The 27,872-nt window shown below is 40.3% G+C and overlaps 3 protein-coding genes across 3 annotated transcripts in view; 2 read left to right on the top strand and 1 right to left on the bottom strand.

Annotated features, from left to right (window-relative positions):
• Positions 1-2,634, bottom strand: part of LOC117385196 (phospholipid phosphatase-related protein type 4-like) — a 35,912-nt gene extending 33,278 nt beyond the window's left edge. Inside the window, exon 1 of the mRNA XM_055228244.1 lies at positions 2,572-2,634. Coding sequence (XP_055084219.1) covers positions 2,572-2,634 — 63 coding nt within the window. The remainder of the gene's footprint in view (positions 1-2,571) is intronic.
• Positions 2,635-8,883: 6,249 nt separating this feature from the next.
• Positions 8,884-14,604, top strand: tyw3 (tRNA-yW synthesizing protein 3 homolog (S. cerevisiae)). The gene is made up of 6 exons (XM_033982683.2): positions 8,884-9,185; positions 10,223-10,303; positions 10,763-10,861; positions 11,394-11,465; positions 12,346-12,479; positions 13,900-14,604. The coding sequence occupies exons 1-6, from the start codon at positions 9,009-9,011 to the stop codon at positions 14,186-14,188; spliced, it is 852 nt and encodes a 283-aa protein (XP_033838574.1). The 5' UTR covers positions 8,884-9,008; the 3' UTR covers positions 14,189-14,604.
• Positions 14,605-17,424: 2,820 nt separating this feature from the next.
• On the top strand, positions 17,425-27,833 carry LOC117384745 (phospholipid phosphatase-related protein type 5-like). Its single transcript, XM_033981897.2, has 6 exons — positions 17,425-17,631; positions 19,181-19,310; positions 20,477-20,727; positions 21,984-22,160; positions 27,170-27,310; positions 27,758-27,833. Exons 1-6 carry the CDS (start codon positions 17,428-17,430, stop codon positions 27,785-27,787), a joined length of 933 nt encoding a protein of 310 aa, XP_033837788.2. The 5' UTR covers positions 17,425-17,427; the 3' UTR covers positions 27,788-27,833.
• Positions 27,834-27,872: the final 39 nt, after the last annotated feature.

Here is a 27,872-nt window from a genome sequence, read left to right as displayed (position 1 = left end):
AGTCCCTGTGTCTCCATGTTTTGAAATGCATGGGATTCATGTATTAGTTTAGCAGTTATGGGACTAGATCCTATCTCTGATGCCATGAACTGAGTTAAGAATGGACGATATATTCCAATATTCCCATATCAGAGGGTTTTCATAGATATCAGTATTGGTCTGATGTAGCACCAATATTTTTTTATAATTTGCTCTGTGTGCTCATGAGTGCCAGACCATCCCTAAACTGAATGTTGTTTTTTCAAACTGTTTTGCAAGTAACAAAATATGGGTCAGACAAAATGCAATTATGGAGATTCCATCCTCACAAACGGAGATGGACAACATATTATCGTGATTGTCATTTTGGAGATATGCAAAACTAGCATAATGTTTCTAATAAGGAAACTATCAAAACTTAATGCATCTGACAGGTTAGACTACATTTCACTAAAACACTGCCTGACAAACTGATCTCTTTGTATTTTGTACAGATTGATATCAGTCTGGTCATCTCGCCCTCTGTCCTGCCTCAAGTCCAGCCAACTTTTTAGTTTATCATTTCACTTACTGGTTTGTCATGGGCAGCACATGTGACATATAAAGACGTAATTGTATTACTGTTACCTAGCAACCATAATGTGACAAGGGCCAAAACTTGTCCAGATCACACTATACTTATGGTTAGACTAATAAAAATACACCTTTATTTTTGTTTTAGCTTAAGAAGAAAAATGTAATGTATGAAAAATGTGTTCCTGGCACATAAATGGGCCCTGCATTTTGGATGATATTTTTGGTGTTGATAGCATTTCAACATTTTAACTGATGTAAAACTATCATAAATACAGGTACGATCCCACCAAAACAAGTCATAACTAGAAAAACACGAAAGTTCGATTCATTTTGGTGCGACATTCACAGGTACATTTTAGCACATTTTTGGTGGATTGCGAAACTATCATAGGATTATCAATACCCGCATAATCCCAACGAGTATCAATATTAATTTTTGTTAACATCACCCCATTGTTCCTATAAGCAATCATCCCAAATCCATGTCTTCTCCCTGTCTTTAGCGGTGTGCAGTGAGTACTGGTTGAATGTAGGTCAGTGGAGCTGTGAGCCTCTCCTCTGGTTTGGGTTGGATCATGTGCGGTGCATTTTTGGGCCTGCTCTTTCAGACTTCAGAGCCACAGAAGCAGCTGAAGAGGAACAAGCCCAGCTATTAGCTCCATGTCTTGATAAAGAAATCCAACATCTCCCTGTCGAGTGAATGTGTTATGTTATGTGTCAATGTGGCATTCTACAATAGGGCTGAATGATTTGTGAAAAAAAAAATATATATATTCAAAGTTCACATTTTAAACAAACAATGCCCAGAACAATTGACAAAAATCATTAAATATGAACTGACAAACTACAAGAATCACATTTCAGGACATGTTTGTACAGATCTAAGCTACAGGGTTAGCAGTTTTTATGCAGAATAGAACAGGAGATTTTGTTGTTTATGGAGGAAATGATGTTTCTTCAAACTTTAATTTAGCCTTTGTGATTTGCTAATTGCTATAACTGTATGAGCGCAGTTGCAAGATTTACGGTATATTTATTTTCTATGTAAAATGTGAACAATGACTTAAAGGTGCACTGTGTAATTTTTCTGTCACCTGCTTGTCTCCATTGCGTTGTTATTGCTTTGACTCCACAGTATAGCATTCAACTTTATATCTTTCATTTGTTTAATTACAAATGTACTAAAAATACCTTGAAAAACATGCATTCTTATTGTGAGCAGGGTCACCTCACCACAGATCTGACCTGTAACATGGCCTTGCTTGTCTCTATGTTTTTTAAGCAATAACAGCTCCTAACCACCCTCCACCAAAAAAGTTACATAGTGCACCTTTAAGCAAAGTCCTATGCAACCATGGAGTATAAATACAAATGTAAAAGTCTAAATCTAGGCTGGAGACATAGGGCCTGTTAATCTTGTATTATGAGCAGTGACAGAGCAACAGAGCAAATGTGTCACTATGGAGACGAGCGAGGCTAATACTAAAATGTCTGGATCCTTTTACACAGAACATCAGCTTCCACTGCAGCCATGTCCACAGCTCACTACAGCAAAGACCTCCAACCATCAGGTTCTCACTAAACACTGGGCAAACTGCACCTGTGTGTTACCTAGTCTCATTAGTATATGGCACTGTTATATTCAGTGACAGTTAGTACTACATAGTAACATATGAGCAGCCTGCAGTAGCCTCCATAATCCTCCGTGAGCACCGAAAACCTCACAATTTCACACAGTTTAGCGGAGCTGCTGTTTATGAACACACAGGACCATGACAGGTGCAGCGGGGTGCAGCTGTGGGACAAAATGTCGCCCAGAAGACACATATGAGGGACCAAAGTTGAGCCCCTTTACACGCGCGCGCGCGCGCGCGTGTGTGTTTGTGTGTGCATGTGTGTTGGGGTGTGCAGGTGTGTGTGTGCGTGTGGGTGCGTGTGTGTGTGTGTGTGCGCGTGTGTTTGTGCGTGCGTGTGTGCGTGCTTGTGCGTGTTTGTGTATGTGGAAAGCGTGATCACCTCCACGAAGTAGAAGCAGGGCAGCAGAGACACGCTGTCCTTGGTCTCCTTCCCGCGCCTCATGGCTGGGGGCCGGGGGGCTCTCCCGTCTCCGGGAGACAGTGAGTTGTATTTGATTCCCGTCGTAATTTTGGCGAAGGTCTGTTCTCTTTTCCACCGTAAATCTCTTCACTTCGTCACGTCCATCGTCGTCTGCGGAGGTTCGTTTCAAATGTCGACGAAGGCGAGGATTTTTCGCCCAAAAACTGCGGATTTGAGGAGTGACAGACGGTTACCCGCACAGAGCGCACATGTCCCCGCCTCCAGCGGCTGTCCTCGCGGTGACAGGAGCAAACAGAGCTACAGTCCTCACGGGTTTAGGCGGGGGCAGGTCGGGTCTCCCCGGCTCCCCTCGGGTACCCTCTGTGTGTGGAGCTCTGTGCGCTGCTGCAGCAGGTGACTGCGCAAAGTTCTGCCTCCACACCAGAGGCGGGCGCGCGCGTCCTGTGAGCGCTTTCACAGTAAAAGCGCCATGTGGCATGAATAGTTCATAAAGTACAAGTTGTTGGTCCTTTCAGAAGCATTGACAAAGAATTAATTCTATAAAAGTGAAACGGTTATAACACTGGCCAACTGTCGCCTAATGTGTCTTTAAACCTTTGGATGGAGCATATTTCCGGCTGCACATATCTGCTCACCCTGTGCGCATGTGCTATGTGCGGAGAGCTTGACACAATCCGCAGGTGTTCATTGGAGATCAGGCTGGAAATCCTGGGACGTTTCACTCTCGTTAGACGTGTTTTCCTTCTGAGACATTTGAGTAAGCCTGTGTAAACGGCCTGTCTGACAGAATCAGTGCGTTTAGATAGGACTCGATCACACCCTTTATCTCCAAATTGAATGAAGATGCTTAGTGTTTTTTGGTTTTGCTTCAGGACTTGAGGTGATGAAAAGGTAAGGCAATATCAACGGGTCTCGTGAAAAAGCCTAGTCATATAGATTTCAAAATACTGAGTCATTCATTTTTGTCAATATTTCCCACCCCTCCTACAAACGAACAGCCAGATTAGAGATTTTATTCCTAGAACATGCGCCACACAACGCGCTCACACAGCTCCAGTTAAATCACACACACAGCTCCAGTTAAATCACACACACAGCTCCAGTTAAATCACACACACAGCTCCAGTTAAATCACACACACAGCTGCAGTTAAATCACACACACAGCTCGTCCCTCATGTGCTCTGTCCATGGTGCTGCACTGAGCGCTCCTGAATCAGGACCTCGGACAGCGCTTATTCCTTATGTCCGTCTTTAGAGCAGAGACTTGTTACTTGGCAGTGACAGTCACGCTGTGGGGTTCTGCATGTATGTGTATGGAGGAATGTTCAGCAGTTACCATGGTGACAAAAATGCACACATTTGCAAACACAGCAAGGTTTAGATTGTGTGAAAAAGAGTCTGATGAATATGAACATTCATGGTCCACATTAATGTTATTTGACTTGTTTAACAGCACTAATTCGCTCTTCTGTTGTTCTTTCTGGTCAGACTGTGTTAAAACAAAGCCCAGTTTAACAGAGCTTTAGATATCATGAGAAATGTTACACAGAATCTTTGAAAATCCTGAATCAGCACCGGACAACAGAGTGTGCTGTCGTCTCTATAAACCATCTTTGGAATTTAAAAAGAGGCAGATCAATGAGAGTGACATCACTGCTCCAAAAACCTACTTTTTTACAGAGAAGGAGAGAGGAGAGAGGGAGGAGAGGAGGGAACAGGAACGCAGAGGAGGGAAGATGAGCAGAGGAGAGAGGGGAAACAGAAGCAGAGGAGAGAGGGAGGAGAGGAGGGAGGAAAGAGAGGAGCGAGAAGGACGAGAGGAGAGGAGGGAGGAAAAAAGGGAGGAGAGAAGGCAAGAGAGAAACAGGAAAGACAGGAGCAGAGGAGAGAGGGGAAAAAGGAGCAGAGGAGAGATGGAGAGGAGGGAGGAAAGAGAGGAGAGGAGCGGGAAGGAGGAGAGGAGAGAAGGCGAAAGAGAAACATAGGAAAGACAGGAGCAGAGAAGAGGGGGAAACAAGAGGAGATGGAGAGGAGGGAGGAAAGAGAGGAGAGGAGCGAGAAGGAGGAGAGGAGAGAAGGCAAAAGAGAAACATAGGAAAGACAGGAGCAGAGAAGAGGGTGAAACAGGAGCAGAGGAGAGATGAAGAAGAGGAGGGAGGAAAGAGAAAAGAGAGGAGAGGAGCAAGAAGGAGGAGAAAAGGTGAGAGAGAAACATAAGACAGAAGCAGAGGAGTGAGGGGAAACAGGAGCAGAGGAGAGATGGAGGAGAGGAGGGAGGAAAGAGGAGAGAGGAGAGGAGTGAGAAGGAGGAGAGAAGGCAAAAGAGAAACAGGAAAGAATGGAAGACAGGAGCAGATGGTGGAAAAAAGGGGGGAGGAGGAGAGAGAGAGGTGATGAGGAAGGGAGGGATGAAGAGAGGGAGGAGGAGGAGGAGGAGAGAAATAGGGAGAAGGTGACAGAAGGAGCAGACCACAGATGGAGGAAAAGAGAGAAAGGGGAGGAGAAAAAGAGGAGGGAGAAACAGTAAACAGTGGTCTTCCTCCTCTGTCCCACCTAAAAACATCTTACAGTGTTGTTGTGTACCATAAAATACTACAAAATGTGTAAAATGAGTACAAACAGAATACTTTGTAGTACTGGTGACTTATTCATGTGAGCCTGAAGGCAAAACCTGCTCCACACCAGCTGGACGACACAGACTACACCACATTACACACTCGAACACACAAACACATGAGTAAATGAATGATTAAATTAAATGATTATAATTTACACCCAAATATACCATTTAACTGCTAAAGGACTATTTTAAACATGTTCATAGTCTGAGGTGATGTCCTGACAGTATTTTTTTTTTTCTGAGACACAACGATAGGCCAAGTTACAGGTCAGATCTGTGGAGAGGTGAGCCCAATGTTCACACTGAATGCATGTTTTTGAAGGTATTTTTGAGCAATACAGACATTGTAATTGAACTATTTAATGAAACGTCATCTCATTCAAAATAAGGCAGCGTGTTTAGCACTGTCCACACAGCTCTAGAGTGAACACCGTCATGTCCAGCTAAACTGAAGGAAAACATGGAAAATCTTACACCAAGGGCACCTCAATTCATGTATGACCAACTAAAACACAACACAGGGTCACATGGATATGCTACAAGTTGGGTTTGTTTCTTATCCCGAGAGTCAAAACTGATATTCTTTAGCAAACCACGATCTATTAAGCCACGAAAGTTTGGAACGATCCACCAAACAAGGTTCAACTGTTAACAACCCCAAATTCTTCTGGGTAATTTGTATCTGGTAAATGCTTAGACATGATATTTAAATAAAGTTGTGCTCTCTTCTTTCTTTCTTGTACGCCTTGTTTATATAATTATGGATATGAAATGCTTCTAATTTTACTTGAATTTGAAATAAAATGATTTAATATTTTTTCTGTAGTGACACTGAATGATGAATTTCTTATTAAGCTCATTTAAAATTTTTTACATTTTACTGATTGTATTCAAACTGTTTTTGGACTATTGATATTGTTTTTAATCTAATAAAAACATGTCTTAAAACTGTTAAATGGTTTTAAAAAGGACCCCAGGAAGACTAGCTGGTCCTCGGGTACAACTGATGGAGATACAAATAAAAACAAAAAACAAATAAACAAATGTCATTTTAAAAGTAAAAAACTGACCTGTGGACCGACCCTCATGCTGTCCTCTCTTCCTCTGTCTCTTCTCTTTCTATCTTCTATCACTTGCTCTTCTCCCCCTTGCATTCTCTCCTTCACCCCTTTGTTTTTATTAGCTCTCTCCTCCCTCTCTCTTCTTCCTCTATTCTCTCTCTCTTTATTCTCCTTTCTCTCTCTCCCTCTCTCCCCCTTGTCTTTTCCCTCTCTCCCCCTTTCTCTGTTTTCTTTCTCTTTCTCTCTGTCTCCCCCTCTCTTTATTCCCTTTATTTTTCTCTCCCTCCCTCTCTCTTCTTCTTTCTCTCTCTCCCTCTCTCATTTTCTACTCTCTCTTGTCTCTTTTTCTCTCTCTCTTTCTCCATCTCTCTCTCTCTCCCTTTCTTTCTCTCTTCCCTCTCTTTATTCTCTCTCCCCTCTCTCTCCCCCCTCTCTCTTTCTCTCTTACTCCATCTCTCTCCCTTTCTTTCTCTCCTCTCTCTCTTTATTCCCATTATCTTTCTCTCCCTCCCTCTCTATTCTCCTTTCTCTCTCTCCCTCTCTCTCATCTCCTACTCACTCTTGTCTCTTTTTCTTTTTCTCTTTCTCCATCTCTCTCTCCCTTTCTTTCTCTCCTCCCTCTCTTTATTCTCTCTCCCCTCTCTCTATTCTCCCTCCTCTCTTTCCCTCTCTCTTTCTCTCTCTCTTTCTCCATCTCCCTTCCTTTCTCTCCTCTTCTCATGATTCTCTCCTCTCTCTTTCTCTCTCTCCTCCCTCCCTCTCTCCTCCCACTTGCTCTCTCATCTCTGTTTCTCCATCTCCCTCCCTTCCTTCTCTCCTCCCTCTCATTATTCTCCCCCTCTCTCTTTCTCTCTCTTCTCCCTCCCTCTCTCTCCTTCTCTCTCTCCTCCATCTCTCTCCCTTCCTTCTCTCGTCCCTCTCATTATTCTCCTCCCTCTCTCTTCCTCCTCCCTCCCTCTCTCTCTCCTTATCTCTCTCCTCCCACTTGCTCTCTCATCTCTCTTTCTCCATCTCTCTCCCTTCCTTCTCTCGTCCCTCTCATTATGCTTCCCCCTCTCTCTTTCTCTCTCTCCTCCCTCCCTCTTTCTCTCCTCCCACTCACTCTCTCATCTCTCTTTCTCCATCTCTCTCCCTTCCTTTCTCTCCTCCCTCTCATTATGCCCCCCCCCCCCTCTCTCTCTCTCCTCCCTCTCTCTCTCTTACTCTCTCTCTGTTTGGATGCCTCTGTTTTAGATTCTGGGACAGTGCTTCGGGGGACTGCTCCATCTTCTCTCTCTCTGATGATAAAAGCCTGAACATTATCCGTGTACAGACTGTAGTACTGTAGTACACAGTTACACTTTCACCTAATGTGACCCTCACAAAGTGAATATCAGGATGGACAGATGATGGAAACAGATAAATAAATACTAAAGATGATAAAGTAGCAGTTCCCAAAGTTAGCCAGTTGATGAGGTAGTTGTTTACATTTTTTACCTCATTCTGTCCCACCCACTTTTGCCACATAATAATAACATAATGGTCCACAGGTTCCAAAGATAATAACTACATAGCAGACACAATATGTCGTCTTTAAAGGATTATATATAACTTTTCTGGTGGAGGGTTTGCTACAAGCTTGTCTCCATGGAGATGCTATTGCTTTGCTTGGAATGTTGTACAGTATGGCATTAAAATGTACCTATCTCCATAAAGAAAAGTTGTTGATGTTACCAGACCAAGTGGCAGGTCAGATGTGTGGAGAGGCACCCCTGCTTGCTTAGAATGTATGTTTTTAAAGATATTTGAAGCACTCCTAATTGAATGAATGCCATACTGTGGATTCTGTATGACATTATCAAAGCAGTAACATCAAGACAAGCAGGTAGCAGACCCCATCCCAGAAACATTGTGCATCTTTAATTGTAAGATTGTTTTTCCCCTAAAAGTGGCCAATGTCATCAATAACATTGCTGAATCAGCTAAAAATTAAACAAAGAAAATGTATGCAATTAATTAACCTGCTTTTGGCCAAACCTTGTTTTTGGCCAAACCTTCTTGTCACACCCTCATCTGATCTCTGAAGCTAAGCAAGATTGGACCTGGTTAGTACTTGGATGGGAGACCGCAGAATACCAGGTGTCACAGTGGGGCAGCAGGGCCAAAACACTGCCTTTGTGTCCTTAGGCAAAATGAGGCAGATTCACAACATTTCAACCTTCCCATCACTACCCTGCTCACAGAAAGAATGCATGTTTTCAGGGTAAATCTTTGAGCAATAAACACATAGGCTAATGCAAGATAAACACACTATCCATGGGTTTCAGAATAATGAGAATCTAGGACTGTTGCCATAGTGATCATAGGACATTTAAAACAAAGTATTATATTTTTTTAATGGGAAAATGTCCTCAAAATGTTGCATATAACAAGATGAAACCCATGAATAAAACATTATAGGCAAAACAATAACAAGGCGCAAACATTCCACCAGAAAAGTGTCACAGTCCATCTTTAATTATTTGCACATGCGCATTCAGAGCGCCACCAGTAGAGGGCGGTAATGCTCACTGCTCACTGACTGACTGTGAAAAACAGTGAAGAGAAAACCCACGTGCAGCCTTAGTAGCCTTGAGCTAATGTTTTGTTTACATGTATTTCCTGGAGGAATAACCGCTTGATTTCTTATTTTTTTAGAATATTTATGATTAAAAACCTGATTGTAGATAAAATATGTCGTGCACAGACCGTGAGTTTGAGCGCTGGAAGAGGCAGAACGAGCAGAGGATGGACCAGAGTAAGAAGGGCGGGGTGGACGAGGACATAGCCGGGCTGGTGCGACTCCTGAACGGCACAGAACAGTACTTCACCACGTCCTCCTGCTCCGGACGGGTCATCCTCATAGATGGGGTACGTACGGAGGAAATATAAACAAGAAATGTGTAGTTTTTATTTAATCTACCTGTTACTAGTAAAAGCAGAGGTGGTTAGGATTCAGTTACATTTACTAGAGTAGTTTTCAGACCCCACACATTTACTGCTGCACTTCAGTTGTGTTTATTGCACATGCTTTCTTGCTTTTATGATCAGGCTTGCATCTCCACAACCCTGACTCTCACTGGGCCTTCCTTTCACTTTAATCTTCCACAGTATGGCATGAAACATAACTATCTCCATGGAGAATGTTCCAAAGTATGGTTTTAACTTTCTATTTCCATGGATTAATGCAAGTCACGTACCACCTCCAGAAAGTTACATACTGTGCCTTTAATGTCGCTACAAAATACTTTTACTAAATTATGAATCACATGTTACGTCCAGAAAGTTTCTCATACATTTACTCTTAGTACTGCTGGTCTAATAGTTTCACCAATAGTTTTACATTTTAATTTGGTAATTTACTACTTTACTACTTTGTACTCTATATGAGTATTATTTTGAAGTACAGTACTTTTACCCAAGTGTAATGTTTGTTTACCTACCACTGCCATGTGCTGGAAAGATTTCTGAAAAATTGTACTCAAAGAAAAAATAGTTATAGTACAGTTTGTACTTCAGTGAAAGTACACAACACAAAGTACTAGTTACAAGTTATTTTTAAACACAATTTTCAAGCATTTTAAATCAGCCTTTTATACAAAATGTACTCATGTACTTATCTACTCAAATAAGTTCAATTACAAAACAAATCTAGTAATGTAAGTATTTATAATTTGTTACTTTTTACCCTTACTTCTGCCTAAAATAAGTTGACATGTTTCAACCTAATGACTTGTACTCATCAACAGGTTAAGTTTACCTCTCTGGACATATTTGTGGGTTTTGTCTTCAGCATAGGGCTTATATTATGTTTGGTTTGACCAGATTAAAGGAGATAAGGTGTGTGGACAGAAGCTTTGTTTGACTTCTACCCAGCACTCTAATCCATGTTGTTGTGTTCTTTCCAGAGCGCAGAGAGCAGTGATGTCCAGAAACAGAACTGTCAGTGGCTGTTCGTCTCCCACCAGAAGTGTACCACAGAGCAGCTGGTACAGATAAACAACACCATTACAATAGGCTGTGTTTACGGTCAAGAATTTGATCATGTCATAATTTCAGATGGAGGACAGGAGCTTATATAATGCTATGGGAGATTCACTGTTTTTGAAAGAAACTTATGATCCACAAATGTTGAACCTTATTCATAATTGTTAGTGATTGAGTTCACAAACTTAATGTATTAATCAAAGTACTTTTAACTGAAAATAACATCTTTGGGGTTAAATAATGACCACCAGCTCTTCACTTTGGTCATTTATACAGAGAAGACAGAAAACATTGAACTTTGTGCTATCTTTTGTGTCATGTGGATAGGGCCAGTAATTTCAAAGATAAGATATTAACCATAAATCAGGTCAACAAATCTGCAGTCTGACAGATGAACAGTGAATTCTGCTGTATATATATATATTCTATCTGTATGTTAAATTAACACTGTCTTTGTGCAGACAGAGGCTGTTGACCGGTCCAGTGGAGATGCCGTGTTGAAGTTTGAACCGTTCGTGCTCCATGTGCAGTGTCGCAGACTGTATGATGCTCAGCTTCTGGTTCGTATGGTGTCATTGCCCAATTTGGAACCTTACCCGGTCCAGATACTTTGCTATAGTAACTGTAGTTTGGACAAATCAAATTGTGGGGATTTGTGTGATCAAATTGAATCTTGTAATATAAACTATTTTACTGATAAATACTTGCTTGATCCCTCTTTATGGTTACCAGTATGATTCTGTGCAATATACAAAAACATGATACAGAATTGTACGCAATGACTTGACAAACCTGAGTTATAGTAATAAATGATTTTTGTTTCTGTATATGAATACATTTAAGATGAGACGTATGTGTGACTATAGCGACAGAACATATGATAACATGTTTAAAATAGTTTAACAAATTAAATTAAAAAGGTGCCAAATAGGATAATGACATATGGTCCTCCTGCTTTCTAAAAAATGTATTTCCTGCTTTTGCTATGGTCACAAATAGTAATGTCTGTCTTCTTTAACCTAAAGAGTAATATTTAGTTAATTGTAAATTAATTACTGGTGATGATTGTTGATGAAAGTTGTCTCTTTGCAGCATTCTGTGGCCATAAACTCCGGCTTCAGGAACTCTGGCCTCACAGTAGGAAAAACAGGCAAAATCATATCGGTATGTTTGAAACTTACCAACTCAATTTACATACTGGAGATATCAGTATTCATTTATTTAAAGGTGCACTATGTAACTTTTCTAATGGTGGGTCCAGTACTTGCGTTATCTTGCATTTATTCAATTAAAGCTGTTTTTACTGCTCAAACACTACCCACTTGTCTCCATGGAGATGGAGACATTTATACTGTGGGAGATTCCAGTCAAAGCAATAATACCGGTATCTTAGTGGAGACAAGCAGGTGATGGGCCAGAAAATTTACATAATGCACCTTTGACATTTTGACTTTCAGAGGTTTTCTTGTTTTTGTAATTCTAACTTGGTTTTGGTGGGATAGTACCTGTGCTATTTATCATAATTTTACATCAGTTAAGTGTGCTAAAAAGTTGAGAAGTACAAAAATACAGGAAGTACCAGTGAGTTCTAAAACAAAAATCCCTCTATCTATGTCAACAGCACGGAGTATTCAGTCCAAAATACTGGGACAATTTATGCATGAGGAATGGTAAATGGTAAAGGTTCACAGGTCACATTTTTATGGATCACATTATATAATTTTTTCCACCTTCAAGGCACTCAAAGCACTTTACATCCTGGAATCCCTCATCCATTTACATACACATTCATACACCACTGTACGCAGACATTAATCGGAAGACATTTTCTGACAATTTAAACCTTCTATTAATAGCATAAAGGTTGACTTACCTCTACGTATGCCACATGTCCAACTAAAGAGTAAAATTATAAACTTCACCTAAATAAAAAACTAGGCAACATTTTTACTCATCATGTGCCCTTTAAATATACTTAGCAAGAAGATGATATTATATATTTCAAAGTTTGAATAGTAAACGTTTAAATTTTGTGTGACTGCAGGCGATCCGTAGCACCCATGGTCTGGAGGTGCCACTCACCCACCAGGGCACTCTGCTGGTCACCCCTGACTACATTCAGTTCCTATGTCAAATCTGCAACCAGAAGATGGAGGAGAACCTGAGACGCATTCACAGGTACGTTTTAGAAGGAGGAAATATAATGTTGTGTAATAGATATGACCATTTTAGGTGAATTTTATGTATAAATTATGTTTTTATTGAAATATTTAGTACTTCTTTGTAGGGGGGGCTGAGGTGGTGCTCCATGAGGGTGACCACATAATATATGGTTTAGAGCCTTTTAAATGAGACCTATTATGCAAAATCAACTTTTCAGACCTTTTAACCATGTTATAGTTGTTTCCACTTCTCATTCACCCATTCCAAGTTGTATTTAATGTGATTCCTGCATGTTTGAGTAATCTTTATATCTCGATCTGTTCTCGATCGAATTCCAATCCCTGCCATGCGTTAATTCTTGTTTAGCGCTAGAAAGTCAGGAGATGGATGTGATCATTTAGCTCTGGTTGTGTTAGCACCTGTAGCTCTGAACTAAAAAGTTACTGTTTTATGTTTTATTTTATGGTATAAGTTGAGATAAGACTAGGGTGACAAATTATATTTTTTTACAGTTGATAATATTTTAACTACCCCAGAGCATTTTCCTAACCTTGACTTTAACCATTTTCCTCATCTTGACATAATCCTGTTCGTAAACTAAACCCTAACTTTAACCCATAACATAACTTAAAAAAAACAAGCCTGTTCCTAAACGTCATCACTTTCCAACCCTACATTCTAGCATTAGCCTTAATTTAGCATCATACACAAGTAATCCAGCAACCATTAAATCACATTTATATCACTGCTCTTTGGCCATCATCATGACATCACCATAGCAATGGATTAACAAATGCTCATCTATACTGAATATAATGGATGGACTAATGTCATTTACTATGTGCGTCGTGGTGTTTGTGACTCTTTGTTGTGTGTTAAAGCTGCATAACACACAGCTCCTCGTTGTGTAATACGTACTTATTTTCCTGCATTCAAGACGTCATTGCTCTGATCTACCCCCATTTTCACTGTCTCTGGTACACGGCCACAGCTCTGTATGTACTTCGTTTTCCAATTTTCTTAATCGGCGATATAGCCATTTTGGTGCAAATGAAAACAAATCTGCTGCTCCCTTGTGCGATCTGCGGCTGTCCATGGGAGTACTTTGTTGAGATGATGTTTTCAGCTGCCATGCGGCATGTAAAGGGACAGGGCATTGGCTCCTAGTACTTCATTTGGCTCTGCAAAGTACAGAAATGCCAAGTACAGAGCAGTGGGCATGTATGGGGTATAGAGGAAAACAGGTTTCTGAGCAAAAGCATCATGAGAATAAAGATTACTCAAACATGCATGAATCACTATAAATACAACTTTCAGGGAGTAAATGAAAAAAACAATTCTATATTATATATTATATAATATGATTTAAAGCTCATAAAAGTTGATTTTGCAGAATATGTCTCCTTTAAGATCTTGATTTTTTTTTCCTTTTTAGATTTACTGAGAACCTGCAGAAGGCTTTGGCAGCAGCAGACATCCCCAGACTACATGTCCCAGAATGCCTCAGTGCACAGCCACCTCAGAGTCTAAACGGGGACAAACCTGAGGAGAACTCAAAACAGAAGGTTTACAGGCGCAGACGGAAACAACAGCAAAACCACAGTTACCATGGCGACGGGAAAGATACCAGTGACTGTAACCTGGACAAAAGTAGAGACAGTTGCCACAACGATAGTGACGGTTCCACTACAGAGCTCAATCACTGTCTGGATCTCTTCACATAATGTATGGATAGTACAGGATTTTTTTTTTCATTTGTACCAAAGTTACTATGCAATGCTGCTGAATCTGTTTTTTATTTTTTACAAATACAGAAAATGTATATGGGTGATTATCTCTAAATGAATGTTGAAATTAGAGGAGATATAGCTGATAGCATTGAAATTGATATTATGCAGCTGATGTCATCAACATTCCCTGGAGGAGTGATGCTAACTGTAGGCACTGCTCTGTCTGTTACTTTGTGAGCTTTATTTTAACACAGTCTGACCAGAAAAGATATGACCTAGTTGGAACTATAACAGGTGAGCTGATTTGTGCTGTTAAACAAGTCTCACACATAAAATTACCGTCACAAGCTAGCTAGCAGAAGCCAACAGTTTTTCATTTAGTCACTTTCACCTTTTTTGTTGAAATTCACCTAAACTTGACCATGAATGCTCATAGTGAAACATAAAACGGGCTCCTGAAAATGTGTTGTTTAAATCCATTTTAATGGGGGTTTTTTTGTGAGTCTTCAGACAATCTTAAAACTTTTTAATTTACAAATTAATTTAACATAAACTAAATGTATGTGCATGTGACCATTAAAAATATTTCAAATTCTATATAATATTTATATAAAATAATTTCATCCTTGCCCTCTGCGGGTGGTCTCATCCCCTCTTTTTACACACTCGGGTCCTCTGCCAGAGCCCTAGGAGCTTGAGGCTTCTCTGCAGTATCTTTGCTGTTCCTAGTACTGTACTTTTCTGATGTCTGGTGTTTTTTCTGAGATCTGCTGGTTTGGGGGGCACTGCCCCGAGTGCTCTGATGACCATGGGCACCACTGATGCTTTTAACTTCCAGGCCTTCTCAATTATGTAATGGTTTTAATTTAGCCTTGGTTCAGTTGAATCTTAAAGTGCCTTTTCAACTTGTGGCTTGAGAGCCAGATATTTTCTCTTGCTTGCTTTCTGAGTTAGGGCTAGTTTAGTCCTGGCTTAGTCCTGTTTTAGTCCTTGTTTAATTCTTGGTTAGTGCTGGTTCAGACCTGGTCCTGTGGTGGCACATCGAGCACCTATTCAGCCCAGTGGTCACAGCCCTCGGAATCTGGCTCTCGGGGAAAAATGTGGTTGAATAGGCCTGCTTTAGTGAAATGAGTAGTCCAATCTTACACTTGTACCCTATGAAGTCATATCTCCAGTGTTTTCAGCCTGAACTGTGTTAGAGCCATGCTTTGCTCAGACTCTGAAGTTGTGTTTCGATACTTGATGTTGATGTGCAGCCTGAGGTTTGTTGCGGTTTGTTGCTCACAGTCGTAGAGCATGTGCCTGATGTGGATGTGGTAGTGGAGCTTCCCACACTGGTCACACCAAAGCGGCTCTTTAGTCGAGTTTGTGTTTCCATGTTACGCACCAGTCTAAAGGTTTTCCTACACTTGTGTGTGTGTGTGTTCCCCATGTGTAAGTCCGCTGTGATGATTCAACACCTGCCTGTTCAGTGTGCCTTTGGGTCTGAAGAGCTTGCACTTGATGAGCCTCACTCCCAGTTAGATGCTCAGGTGGTACCTGGGGTCTGCTGCACTGGTGAACATCACGCCACAGTGGTCACAGGTGAAATTGTTCTACCCGATGTGCATCATGTGATAGCGTCTCAGGCTGCATCAGGCCCTTTGGTACATTTGAACAATTTCACACTGAGAACATTTGAAGTGCTTCAGGTCTGAGTGAAAGCTTTTGTGAAGGGTCAGAGAAGAGAATCCTTTACCACAAAATAGTGCACTTGAGCTGGAGCTGCCAAAGGCAAAGCAACAGTGCCCTCTGCTGGAGGAGTGGAGCACTGTTCTTGAAGATGAGCTAGAAAAAATAAATAAATGATTAAATATATATATTTATGAAAAATGGCCGTGCAGTACCATGGGTGGCACAGGCTAGTGGGTTGTGCTTTGGATAGGATCGTACAGCTAACCATAAGAAGGGTTCACAATGGGCCTGAGAAAGATCGCTAAATACTCAAAAATGCATAGATGACATAAAACCTCATCAGGCATGTTTTAGATGAGGGAACGTTATAATGTGGTAGAAACTTTCAAAAAGTAAATTTTGCACAATACTACCTCTTTAAAAATAAATAAAGCGCTGAGGAGCTGAATAATAGGAACAGGTTCACTATTCAAAACTACAGAACTGATGGGCCCCACCTCTTCATAGTGGTTGTATTGTTGAAAAAAGCATATGTGATATTCTTGATGAACTGGAGCTGTGGGTGGATATAGTTTACCTGTCCAGCCAGAGCCACATACTTTGACAAACCTTTACGGCGATGAACATTTCTGGAACCGTATCTTGTCTCCCCTATTCCAGAGAGCGTGATTGACAGGTGGATTAACCAATCAGAGAAACATGGTCCGTTTGTGTTAAAGCAAACATGGCAGCTTACGTTTTACGGTCCTATATTACACAAAATTGACTCTTGTGAGCTTTTAGCAATGTTGGAATGTTGTTATCTCATCAAAAACAAAAGTGGAGTTGTATTTTGTTTCATTCACACATGTTTGAGTAACCATTTATTATTTGTCCTCATCTCCAAAGCTCAAAATGCTCTGTTCCACCCTGTGATGTCACGAAGTTGTAGTCTTTATTTAACAGCTACCTTTTACCTTTAGTTCAGTAGAGATAGGTAATTCCAGGGCTGAAATTATTAAAATGATTCTAGTGAAGGTGTATGGAGTTTAAAAACACAGTGGAGCACTTCCTGTATCACCACATCACAAGGTTCTTTTCTCTGTTTGAGAGAAGAACCAAATATACAGGGTTTATGTGTTGATGAAACTGAAACAAAACACAACTCCAGGTATATTTTTGATGAGGAATTAACGTAACAGAGTGTTGAGCTGGACAGGACTAAACCAGGACCCAGGCTCACACATCCTTACAACAATGTGCAGTTCTTCGAGAGCACGACTTTTCTGTTGTCAACTCGTCTTCCCCTGAAGTGCCTTGTACTGTTACATAATGGCCGCTTTAATCCTGGATCTCATATATAAGTTGTAGACATTGTGCACTGATGTGTGTTGACAGCCCGTGCCTAAATATAAACTGTCCTGCTCTTTTGCCCACACTGGTGAGATGCAGAGTGGCCCTTTGGAGATTGTTCAGCCAGACGTGAACGCAGCATCGGCACAGCACTCAGCAGAGACCAAGACTGTGGCGAAAATAGATTTAATTTTTTTTTTTTTTAATGTTTAGAGTGATTTTGGAGCATGTTGTACTTCCAGGTGGTGATTCTCGTGGCCACGCTGATGCTGGTGTACTACTGTGAGTTCACAGACACGTTCAGACCGGTGCTTCAGGGCTTTCAATGCAAAGACCCAGCCCTGAGTAAGCCCGACCCGGGACCGGAGCAAAGCAGCCGGGTGCAGCCTGTCGTCCTCTACTCGGTGGTGTGGGGGCTGCCCGTGGTGCTGGTGAGTCAATACTTACTTACTCAATACTTATATTGTAGTTAGCTACCATTTGTAATTAGACTGGCTGACCCACCCTGGCTTTATTTTCACATACAGTATCTCCATTTTGATGCTATGTATGTATGTTCAGTCTAATAGAAGAAGATCCAGAGAGCACAGGTGAGGTAGGGGCCTCACCTTTTACTGGTAACAACTGTAATGCTGATTTAGTCCTAGTTATAAAAACGTTGGACATGATGGACAACTTATCTGATCAGAAAGCAGGATCATATGAGTCTCTCATTCGGGTTGCCAGTTTCAGTGCTGAAATGCAGTTGGTTTAAACCTAAAAGAACTCTCTGGCCCTGTTACAAAGTATTTCCTCCTTCCTTTTCCTATGCACTAATCCTCATTTTGCACACAGTAAGTGCTGTTCCAAATGGATGAACAGTGAGGAGAAGTGGCTTATCAGCTCCTTCACATTAAGGTGAAGCGGAGCGCAGTCTGACGTACAAAATGCACGATAGGCGTTTAGTTTAATATTTTTTTTCAAAAACAACGCTGAGATCGGATAGGCTTTTTATTGGTGAGGGAAAACTCCTTATTGCGAGATGAATGTTTTACTCATATTGTTTTGTACTAGCCTCTTATTAAGCACCCATTTATCATCCCGTTTCTCTGTGATAGTGAAACAAATGATTGAATAAATCCATGAGCTGCTTAACAGGTGGATAACACAAGAGAGCAGCCAGGCAGGCGAGCAAGACGCATGGTTACTGAGAGAGTAAACATCATTCACTTGTGCCACATGGAGACTGTAAATGAAAGAAAAAATCCTTCTGAGACAAAATGTGTCATTATTGTGCAAGGAAAACACCTTACTTTCATAAATAACAAGTTTTACCCATGTTACAGACACATGCAGTCATGTGTGTATTCTGCACAGAATGATATGCATTAACAAAGCAACCACTGCTCAAGTTCCCCTGTGGTATTAAAATGGTGAATTTAATATGAAACTTTGAGTTTGGCAACATTTGTGGACTGTGTTTTCACGGTAAAGAGGCGTGACTCCCACACGAGCGAGGGGAGCGTTTTCCAAAGCCACAGCTCCGAGCGCTCTAGTGAAGGAACCTCCGCTCAGCTGCAAAGGACACTCACTGAAAGTTTAGTGTAAGTGGGGAGGAAAGGGAGGAGGAATTGGTGTAGAAAAGAGTCTCTCTGATCTGAATTGTCACTACCTCAGCACTTGCAGCCAATCAGGGTCTGTGCTCAGAATACCCATTGGTACTGAAATGTATGTGTCCTAGAATCAAGACTCTTGATAATGAAGACTGGTTATCAATATGATGTTACTGTTGAGTGAATTATTGGGACATTATATTGCATTTGTGTGCCTCAAGCATCTGTCATAAATACACACAATACACAGTTTCACTCATATCCGTATCACATGCACTTTAAGTTCAGACAGTGCGGCAGTAGTATTGTATTATAGAAAGTGTGTGTTTGGTTGTGTGGTTCTATACATCAGTTGGCCAAAACAGTTTAGTTCCTGTAACTGTTGCAGATTTCTGGTGTGGAGCTGGTCCTGTTCCTGCTTCATAACTCGGCTCACTTGTACGACCAGGACAAGGTGGTGATGGTGGGAGACTGCTGCTATGTCAACCCCATGGTGCGCCGGACCTTCCGCTTCATCGGTAATGCACCAAAACTGTCCTAAGTATCATTAATGTACGTATAACAGGCTTTGATTATTTTCATTTGGTAGGATAATAACAATCAAGAAGCAATTTGCAAAGAAACATTTTTAAAAATATTTGAAAAAGTGACTGGGGAGAATTGCATCCAAGAGTCTGGCACAATTTACACAAGAAATGCATTTTTTCTGAGACTTTATACATGATTTCAACAAAATAAAGGTTTTCTTATCATTTTGTTTCTGGGTTTTGGAAGAGTGTACAGCATGATATGGAATTCCTTAGCCTGGTGTCATAATTTCCAGTCCGATAGTAAAATTTTGATCCCAAATAATGACAAAACTGGGAATAAAGGAGTGAATTTTATAGCAAAATTGTTAATATAATGATCTTAACTGTGTTTTAGTCAAATGAGTAATCTAATCTGGCACTTTAAGGAGGCCTGTTATAGCAGATTTTCTTTTCAGTTTTATCACCAGCTTTCAATGTCTTACACCCATTTTGTACGGAAAAATTATGCTCAGAGATATCTATGCCAAAATAATTACAAGTAGGTAAGCTATATAAGATTATGTACAGCATATACTACAATAGGCAGATCTATGTACTAACCAGAAGATTAGTTGTTTTAGCTTGATGTTGTTGCTCTATAAATCCAGTGATTAACTAATTAATTAATTATGCCCCAAGACAGGCGTGGCCACAGAAGGAGCTCTCCATTGACAGTGAATGAACGTCTTGACAAGCACTATGACTTGGGAATCGCAATTGAACTGAAATTGCAATTTGAATGGACGCATTTTTTTTAGTACCATGATTTCCTCCAAAAAAGCAAACAAAACAATCCTGTCTTACGCCTAAAAACACTAACTCTGTGTCTGTACAAACAAGTTCTGAAATACATGTGATTCTTATGTTTGTTGGTTCATAGGCCTATTTCAGTCTTTTTGGCAAAACTCATGGTTGTGAATTATGAATAGAATTCCATTTTGAAAGCACATTGCAAATCTAACAGCAATGCTTGCCAAAAAAGACAAAATGAGTTAGTTACCTATCATAGTATTGATTCAGCATAATATAGAGCTGTTGTTTTTAGTCTTATTTTACTCTTTCTTTCCTTATTTTTGACAAAATCCTTGTTCACTCACACGCATTTTGTCCTGTAGGTGTATATGCGTTTGGCCTCTTCTCTACGGACATCTTTGTAAACGCGGGACAGCTGGTGACAGGAAGTCTCACCCCTCACTTCCTGTCGGTGTGTCAGCCCAACTACACGGCTCTGAGCTGTCAGGACACGCCCTTGTTCATCAGCCAATCAGAAGCCTGCACTGGACCCACCCCTGATGTGACGAGAGCGCGGAAGTCCTTCCCCTGCAAAGAGGCGGCGCTGAGCCTCTACACCGCACTCTACCTGACTGTGAGTTATATTAAAGTGCATGTATCCTGTAAAATCACCTTTTCTGAGCCCCTAATGTTATTGTCAAAATCATATGTGGAGTTTTGTTTGGTTAAATCCATTCACACACACACGTTGGGTTTTTATGCTTCTTGGGGACATTACAGTGACCTCAAACCAGATTTATTCCATACCTTGCAGGTTTGGCTACACTGTGCCACCTTCCTTAGAAGTGTCACATGCTAATGCTGTGATGTGTTGCAGCAGATTTTAACAGATTTTGGTGCTGTCTTCCTGCTTGGAGCAGTAGGATGACAGTGCCATCTGCAGTCTGACTTCTTCAGAACTGTATCTCAGTTGTGAGTCAGTACGCCCCTTCATTCCAATTTACAATTTAGTCTGGTGGGTGAGTTTCTGGATCTCGATAGCCTTCCTGATCCAACGATCGTACTTGTTGCTTTCTGTGCCTATGACCTATATTCCTCAGAAGTGCAGCCCAAACTGTCACAGTATAAAATAATAAGAGGTGTGTGGCTAAGAATCTAAAATATAATCACATCAGAAGACCAAATAAACCCATCCATCCATTTTCCTCTGCTTCTCCGGGGCCTGGTCACGGGGGCAGCAGTCTAAGCAGGAACTCCCAGACTTCCCTTATCCCAGACACGTCCTCCAACTCTTCCAGTGGGACCCCAAGGCGTTCCCAGGCCAGCCAACATAGTCCCTCCAGCGTGTGCTGGGGCACTAGGGAGGCGTCCAGGGGGCATCCTGAACAGATGCTCGAGCCACCTCAGCTTGCTCCTCTCGATGTCGAGGAGCTGCAGCTCTACTCCAAGCTCCTCTTGTGTGGCTGAGCTCCTCACCCTATCTTTAAGAGAGGGCCCAACAACCCTCTGGAGGAAACTCTTTTCTCATCTTTTATCTGTGATCTTATCCTTTCGGTCATTACCCAAAGCTCATGACCATAGGTGAGGTTAGGAACATAGATTGAACGGTAAATTGAGAGATTGGCCTTTTGACTCAGCTCCTTCTTCACCACAACAGACCGATACAGCAACTGCATCACTGCAGATGCTGCACTGATCCGCCTGTCAATCTCATACTCCATCCTTCTCTCACTCGTCAACAAGACCTGGAGATACTTGCACTCCTTCACTTGAGGCAAGGACCTAATCAGACTATTTAACTTGTGTATGTTGAGCTTAAATAAAATTATAGATTAAATTTCCTTGATGTTCACCAGGCCTGATTGTAACTGATTGTGTATTCTCTTACAGGTGTACGTGATGTCATGTGTGAGCACCCGAGCAGGCCGCCTCTCTGCTCCCCTGTTCTGCCTCTCTCTGCTCACTCTGGCCCTGCTCACTGGCTTCAACAGGGTGGCCGAGTATCGTAACCACTGGAGCGACGTGATCACCGGACAGGCTGTAGGAGGTGCCATCGCTGCCTTCCTGGTGAGGGCTCACACTTCTGTCCGATGGGAACATGGCAATAGTTGGTAGAGATGTTTGCACACTTACCCTGAGGTTGGCAGTTCAATCCCAATACTTGTGTGTCCATGGGCAAAACATGTCATGTGACATGAATGTGTATTGTTACTGATGATTTGTCAGGGCTCATGTGGCTAAATGTAGTTTATTGCCATCATATTTCATTGTATGTCAAAACCAATTCTTTTAGAATCCAAAGCAATGACCGAAAAACTCTGCCAAATTTTTGGTGGGTCAGGTTTTGATAATTTCCCTAAAATATGATGTGAAATTACGATCAACTCACAACTGTGTGTACTGTGCACTGCAATGCACAATAATACAATAAAAATAATATAAAAAAATTATAACAATGTCAATGATATTTGGGACTTGATAGCCCTGTTTCACTTCAAATCATCATCATTGTGTGCAGTGCCTTTTTAGCACAAACAAAAGCCGATATGCTAAAAAATGCAAATATCAGCCCAATGTATTGGCCAACTGATATATCTAAGCCATACTAGCTCGTCAGAGCATCATCTTGTCAGATCTCAGAAGCTAAGCAGGTCTGGTTAGTACTTGGATGAGAGACCACTGGAAATACCAGTGGGGTGCCAGTGGGCAAGACACTTCACCCACTTTGCCTTGTATGAAAGTGGTGTGTTAGTGTTGGTGGTGGTCTGAGGGGCCGATGGCACAGATTGGCAGCCTCACTTTGGTCAGTCTACAATAGTAGACTGAGCTAGAAAAAACAAGCTCGCCCTTCTGAAACAAGGACGGAAATTAAAAGGAACGAACGTCTTCATGAACGACCACCTGACGAGGAGAAATGCTGAAATTGCCAAGAAGGCACGACTGCTAAGAAGAGAGCACAAAATACAACACACTTGGGTAAGGAACTGCAAGATCTTTATTAAACTTAATGGGACTCCGGAGGAAGCAAAAGTCTTAATGGTGAGGAGTAAAGAAGAACTTGATAAATACTGACATGAACGCAAGGTAACTCACTACACATCCCATGCTCACTACACCAAGTAGATTTTCACACTCAGTTGTAACTGAAAGCAATGGCATGGACACATCGCAAGAACTCCTTCAATTGGATCTGGACACTTTTGTAAATGAAGAAGACACAATTGATCCAGCTGCAGATATAGACCCAGATGCACATTTTCTCTCTTCTGTGTTTAATAAATGTAGTTATATTGATCAAGAACAGTTTGAAAACAATGTGGAAATAGAGGGCAAATTATCAATCATACATGTTAACAGCAGAAGTATGTATGCAAATTTTCCCTCTATCAGAGAATATTTGCAACATTTTAATTATCCCTTTAGTATTATAGCAATAACTGAAACATGGTTCAATATTGATAAAGGCATAGACTTTGATCTTGAAGAGTACAAACTTGTGTACAAAAATAGGGAAAATAAAACTGGGGGTGGGGTTGCTCTCTATATTCATAACTCACTCAGATATGTGGAATTAACCAACATGACACTTGCATTAGATGGAATCATGGAATGCTTAACTGTTGAACTGCTAAATGGAAAAAAGAAAAACATTCTGGTGAGCGTTGTTTATCGAGCACCCGGCTCAAATATTGACATTTTTAATGAATGGATAGAGAAACTTTTTTCCACTGCCAATCAAAAAACATTATTCATCTGTGGCGATTACAACATAGACTTATTAAATCCAACCAGACAGAAAAGTATAGAGGACTTCACAAATACTATGTTCTCCATGTCCCTCTACCCAACAATAACTAGACCAAGCAGAATAACTTCGCACAGTGCTACAGTCATTGATAATATCTTTACAAATGTCATGGATAATCAAATAACCAGTGGCATCTTTATCTGTGATATTACTGACCATTTACCTGTTTTTGCTGTTTACGATTATGATATAAAAAAAATGAGACGTGAGAGTAAATTAGTCTGTAAAAGAATTATAACTGAAGAAGCAACAAATGAATTGAATAATAGTTTATTGCTCCAAGATTGGAGATCAGTCTTCAATGAAACAGATGTTGATAAAGCATATACTACTTTTTTGGATATATTCATGGTTTTGTATAAGAAACATTGTCCTGTTAAGGAATTTAAAACAAAAAGCAAAAACGCAGACAACCCTTGGTTGACAAAAGGAATAATGAATGCTTGTAAAAAGAAAAATAATTTGTATAGGAAATTTGTCAATTCTAAAACAAAAGAAGATGAAGAGAGATATAAGAAATATAAAAACAAATTAACAGACATAATTAGAACGAGTAAGAAGTTATATTATAGAAAACAGTTATATGAAAATAGAAGTAATATGAAAGGAATGTGGAAGACATTGAATAGTCTAATTAAACAAGAAGCTAGAAAGTCTGTATATCCGGATTACTTTAACAATACAAATGGTGAAATTCATAACATGAGTGATGTAACCAATAGCTTTAATTATTTCTTTATTAACGTGGGTTCACAGCTGGCTGCAAAAATTCATGATAATAAAGCTTGTCAGTGTAGGATAAGTATTGATCAAAATCCACATTCTATGTTTTTATCTGCAACAAATGTTCAGGAGGTGACAAGCATTGTTCTCAAGTGTAAAGGTAAGACATCCAGAGATTGTCATGATATTGATATGGCTTTAATAAAAAAGGTAATAGACAACATAGCAAAACCTCTGACGCATATCTGCAACTTATCATTTCAGTCAGGTCAGTTCCCCCAAAAAATGAAAACCGCAAAAGTAATTCCAATATTCAAAAGTGACAACAAACACTGCTTTACGAATTACAGACCAATCTCTTTACTACCACAGTTTTCAAAAATTCTTGAAAAACTGTTTAATTCACGTCTCGAAACATTTTTAGATAAGCATCAAATTATCAACGAGAGACAATACGGGTTTAGAGCAAAAAGAACAACTTCAATGGCAATCATTGATGCAACAGAGGAAATCACAAATGCATTGGACCAAAAACAATATGCTATTGGTATCTTCATAGACCTGAAAAAAGCTTTCGATACCATCAATCATGATATTTTACTAAAAAAGCTTGAACGATATGGGATCAGAGGACTAGCCGGTAACTGGTTACGAACGTATCTCACAAAGAGAGAACAATTTGTACAGATGGGAGTGCACACTTCTGATATGCTTGGTATTGCTTGTGGAGTTCCCCAGGGCTCCGTTTTGGGGCCAAAACTGTTTAATATATACATAAATGATATCTTTAATGTATCCCCGTCATTAAAACTTATTTTATTTGCGGATGACACTAACATATTTTACAGTAGTCCAAATTACAATGAACTCATTTGTACTGTAAACAAGGAACTTGATAAAATAAAAAAGTGGATGGATTGCAACAAATTATCGCTTAATTTAAAGAAGACAAAAGTTATGCTTTTTGGAAATTCAAAAATTAATACAGAGCTACCAATTCTGATTGATGATGTTCAAATTGAAAGTGTAAATGAGATAAAATTTTTGGGTGTTATAATAGACAATAAATTATCATGGAAAGTCCATATTAGACAAATAAAAAGCAAAATCTCAAAAAGCCTCGCAATAATAAATAAAGCAAAAAACTACCTTGATCAAAATGCCCTACGTACTTTATACTGTTCCTTAGTACTCCCATACCTCACTTATTGTGTTGAAGTGTGGGGGAATACTTACCAATCTACACTTAATCCACTAGTTGTATTACAGAAACGTGCTTTGCGAATCATCCATAAAGTCGGATACTTGGAGCACACACATGCTTTATTCATATATTCAAAGCTCCTAAAAATTCCTGATCTTGTAAAATATGTTACATTAACTATACTATTTAAAGCTTCCATAAACGTGTTACCGAGTAAGCTGCAAGTTTTGTTTACAGCCAAAGAGAGAACATACAATCTTAGAGAATATGAGAAATTCAAATTGCCTAAAGTTAGAACTACTCGAAAAAGTTTCTGTGTATCGGTATGTGGTGTTAAACTTTGGAACAGTCTGGATATACACATCAAGCAATGCCATAGTATCAGTACGTTCAAGCATCGATATAAAAGTATGATCTGGTCGCAGTATCTAGAGGAAGAGTCTTAATATAATTTCAGTAATCTTGTAATGCTGGCTTTGTATCTGCCATTTCTTTACCATTGTTGGTATTTGTTGTCCATTACCATTGTTGGTATTGTTGTCCATTACCATTGTTGTATTTTGCTGTCCATTACTATTGTCGTATTTATTGTCCATTACTATTGCTGTATCGCTGTTCATTACCATTGTTGGTATTTACTGTCCGTTACCATTGTTGGTATTAATAACTTTCCTTACCATTGTTGGCACCTTATCCAATATGATGTAACACTTAAGTTGCATGAGTTTAACTCATAGTCCCCAATGTAATCATGTAATACAATCATGAAAAGGAAGTAAAGTATGCTAAAATTAAGAAATAATAGCAGAGGGGGTGGGATTAAATAAGTTTTCTTCTTCCCACTCCTTTTTGGGCAATCGGAGATACTCTTTTTTTTTGGTGTGTGTTTTGCTGTCTGTTTTTGTTTATTTTTCCTTGTCTCTTGTATCATGTTGATTGACATTGATTGTGGCTGCCTAGGCTATGCAAGAGAAAAGATGTCTATTTGCCCAAGACAAATAATAAAAAAAAAAAATAGTAGCTTAGCGAGTGTGAAGTAAATGAATAGTGCTTAAAATGCTCAGCGATTGCCTGTTTTTAAATTTCTTGCCAGATTTTTATTTTTCGATTTTCTATTTATAATTCCACTATTGTGTGTGAGTTTAAATGGGGCAAAGCGCTGTAGGACACACTCAGAGTCATGTCATGAGTGGCTCTGAAATGTCCAGTGTCTTTGGCTGAAAAGTGGGTCAGCAGATGAACCGCAGGGGGCTTGTTTGTGTTTGGTGCTATGTGATAATAATATACTTTTGTGGTGGTCAGGGGGTGAATGTGATAGTAACTAGTCTTTGTGGTGGTCAGGTGGTGTTCGTGGTGCACCTATTCAGAGACGACCCAGAGGAAATGATCAGGAGTACCTCAGACAACACCATCCACACTGAGGAGCATGTCCCTCACATCAACCACATCGACGATGATGAGGACAAGTACATCATGGCACAGGTGAGTCAACGTCATTAACGGCGGGCTGTTGAATAGACTGTGTTCACGTTTTTACATTCCAGAGTTTGATTATGTCATAATTCCAAATGGAGGGCAGGTGCCTCTGTATAACTCAGTAGGAGATCCACTGTTTGTGAAAGAAATATTCAAAATGGAAAGCCACGAACTATCATTATTATATGGGGCCACAGTGACTCAGTGGTTTGAACAATAGTCCCCCAACCCATCAGGGGATCCCCAAAGTCAGATGATCGATTCCTGCCCTGACCGAGTTCTGTGTTGTTGTGTCCTTAGTCAAGGCACTTAACCCAACTTGCCTATGAAAGTGGTGTGTGTATATGTGTGTGTGAGGGTTGATGCTCACTGAAACTGACTGAAACCAATAAAATGATATCTTTATATGCTTGACTTTGGCTCTTCTAAACTATGTTTTCCTGTTCCCTGCAGTCTCCAGCATCCTTCAACGAGGTCACATGACTATGACCCAACATTGTCCACACCACCACTGAAGCTACTACTGCCCTCGACATAGATTTGTGTAGTACTTGTAACTATGCACTAT

This window comes from Periophthalmus magnuspinnatus, chromosome 17, assembly GCF_009829125.3.
Source record: "Periophthalmus magnuspinnatus isolate fPerMag1 chromosome 17, fPerMag1.2.pri, whole genome shotgun sequence".
Classification (NCBI taxonomy): domain Eukaryota; kingdom Metazoa; phylum Chordata; class Actinopteri; order Gobiiformes; family Gobiidae; genus Periophthalmus; species Periophthalmus magnuspinnatus.
Note: the sequence above shows the minus strand (reverse complement) of the source record. Positions and strands in the feature narration are given on the sequence as shown.

Coding starts and splice junctions, on each gene's coding strand:
- tyw3 (XM_033982683.2), top strand. CDS start 9,009: ATGTCGTGCACAGACCGTGAGTTTGAGCGCTGGAAGAGGCAGAACGAG. Junction 10,304..10,762: donor AGTGTACCACAGAGCAGCTG/GTACAGATAAAC, acceptor GTCTTTGTGCAG/ACAGAGGCTGTTGACCGGTC. Junction 10,862..11,393: donor TGTATGATGCTCAGCTTCTG/GTTCGTATGGTG, acceptor GTCTCTTTGCAG/CATTCTGTGGCCATAAACTC.
- LOC117384745 (XM_033981897.2), top strand. CDS start 17,428: ATGTTGTACTTCCAGGTGGTGATTCTCGTGGCCACGCTGATGCTGGTG. Junction 19,311..20,476: donor CCGGACCTTCCGCTTCATCG/GTAATGCACCAA, acceptor TTTGTCCTGTAG/GTGTATATGCGTTTGGCCTC. Junction 27,311..27,757: donor ACAAGTACATCATGGCACAG/GTGAGTCAACGT, acceptor TGTTCCCTGCAG/TCTCCAGCATCCTTCAACGA.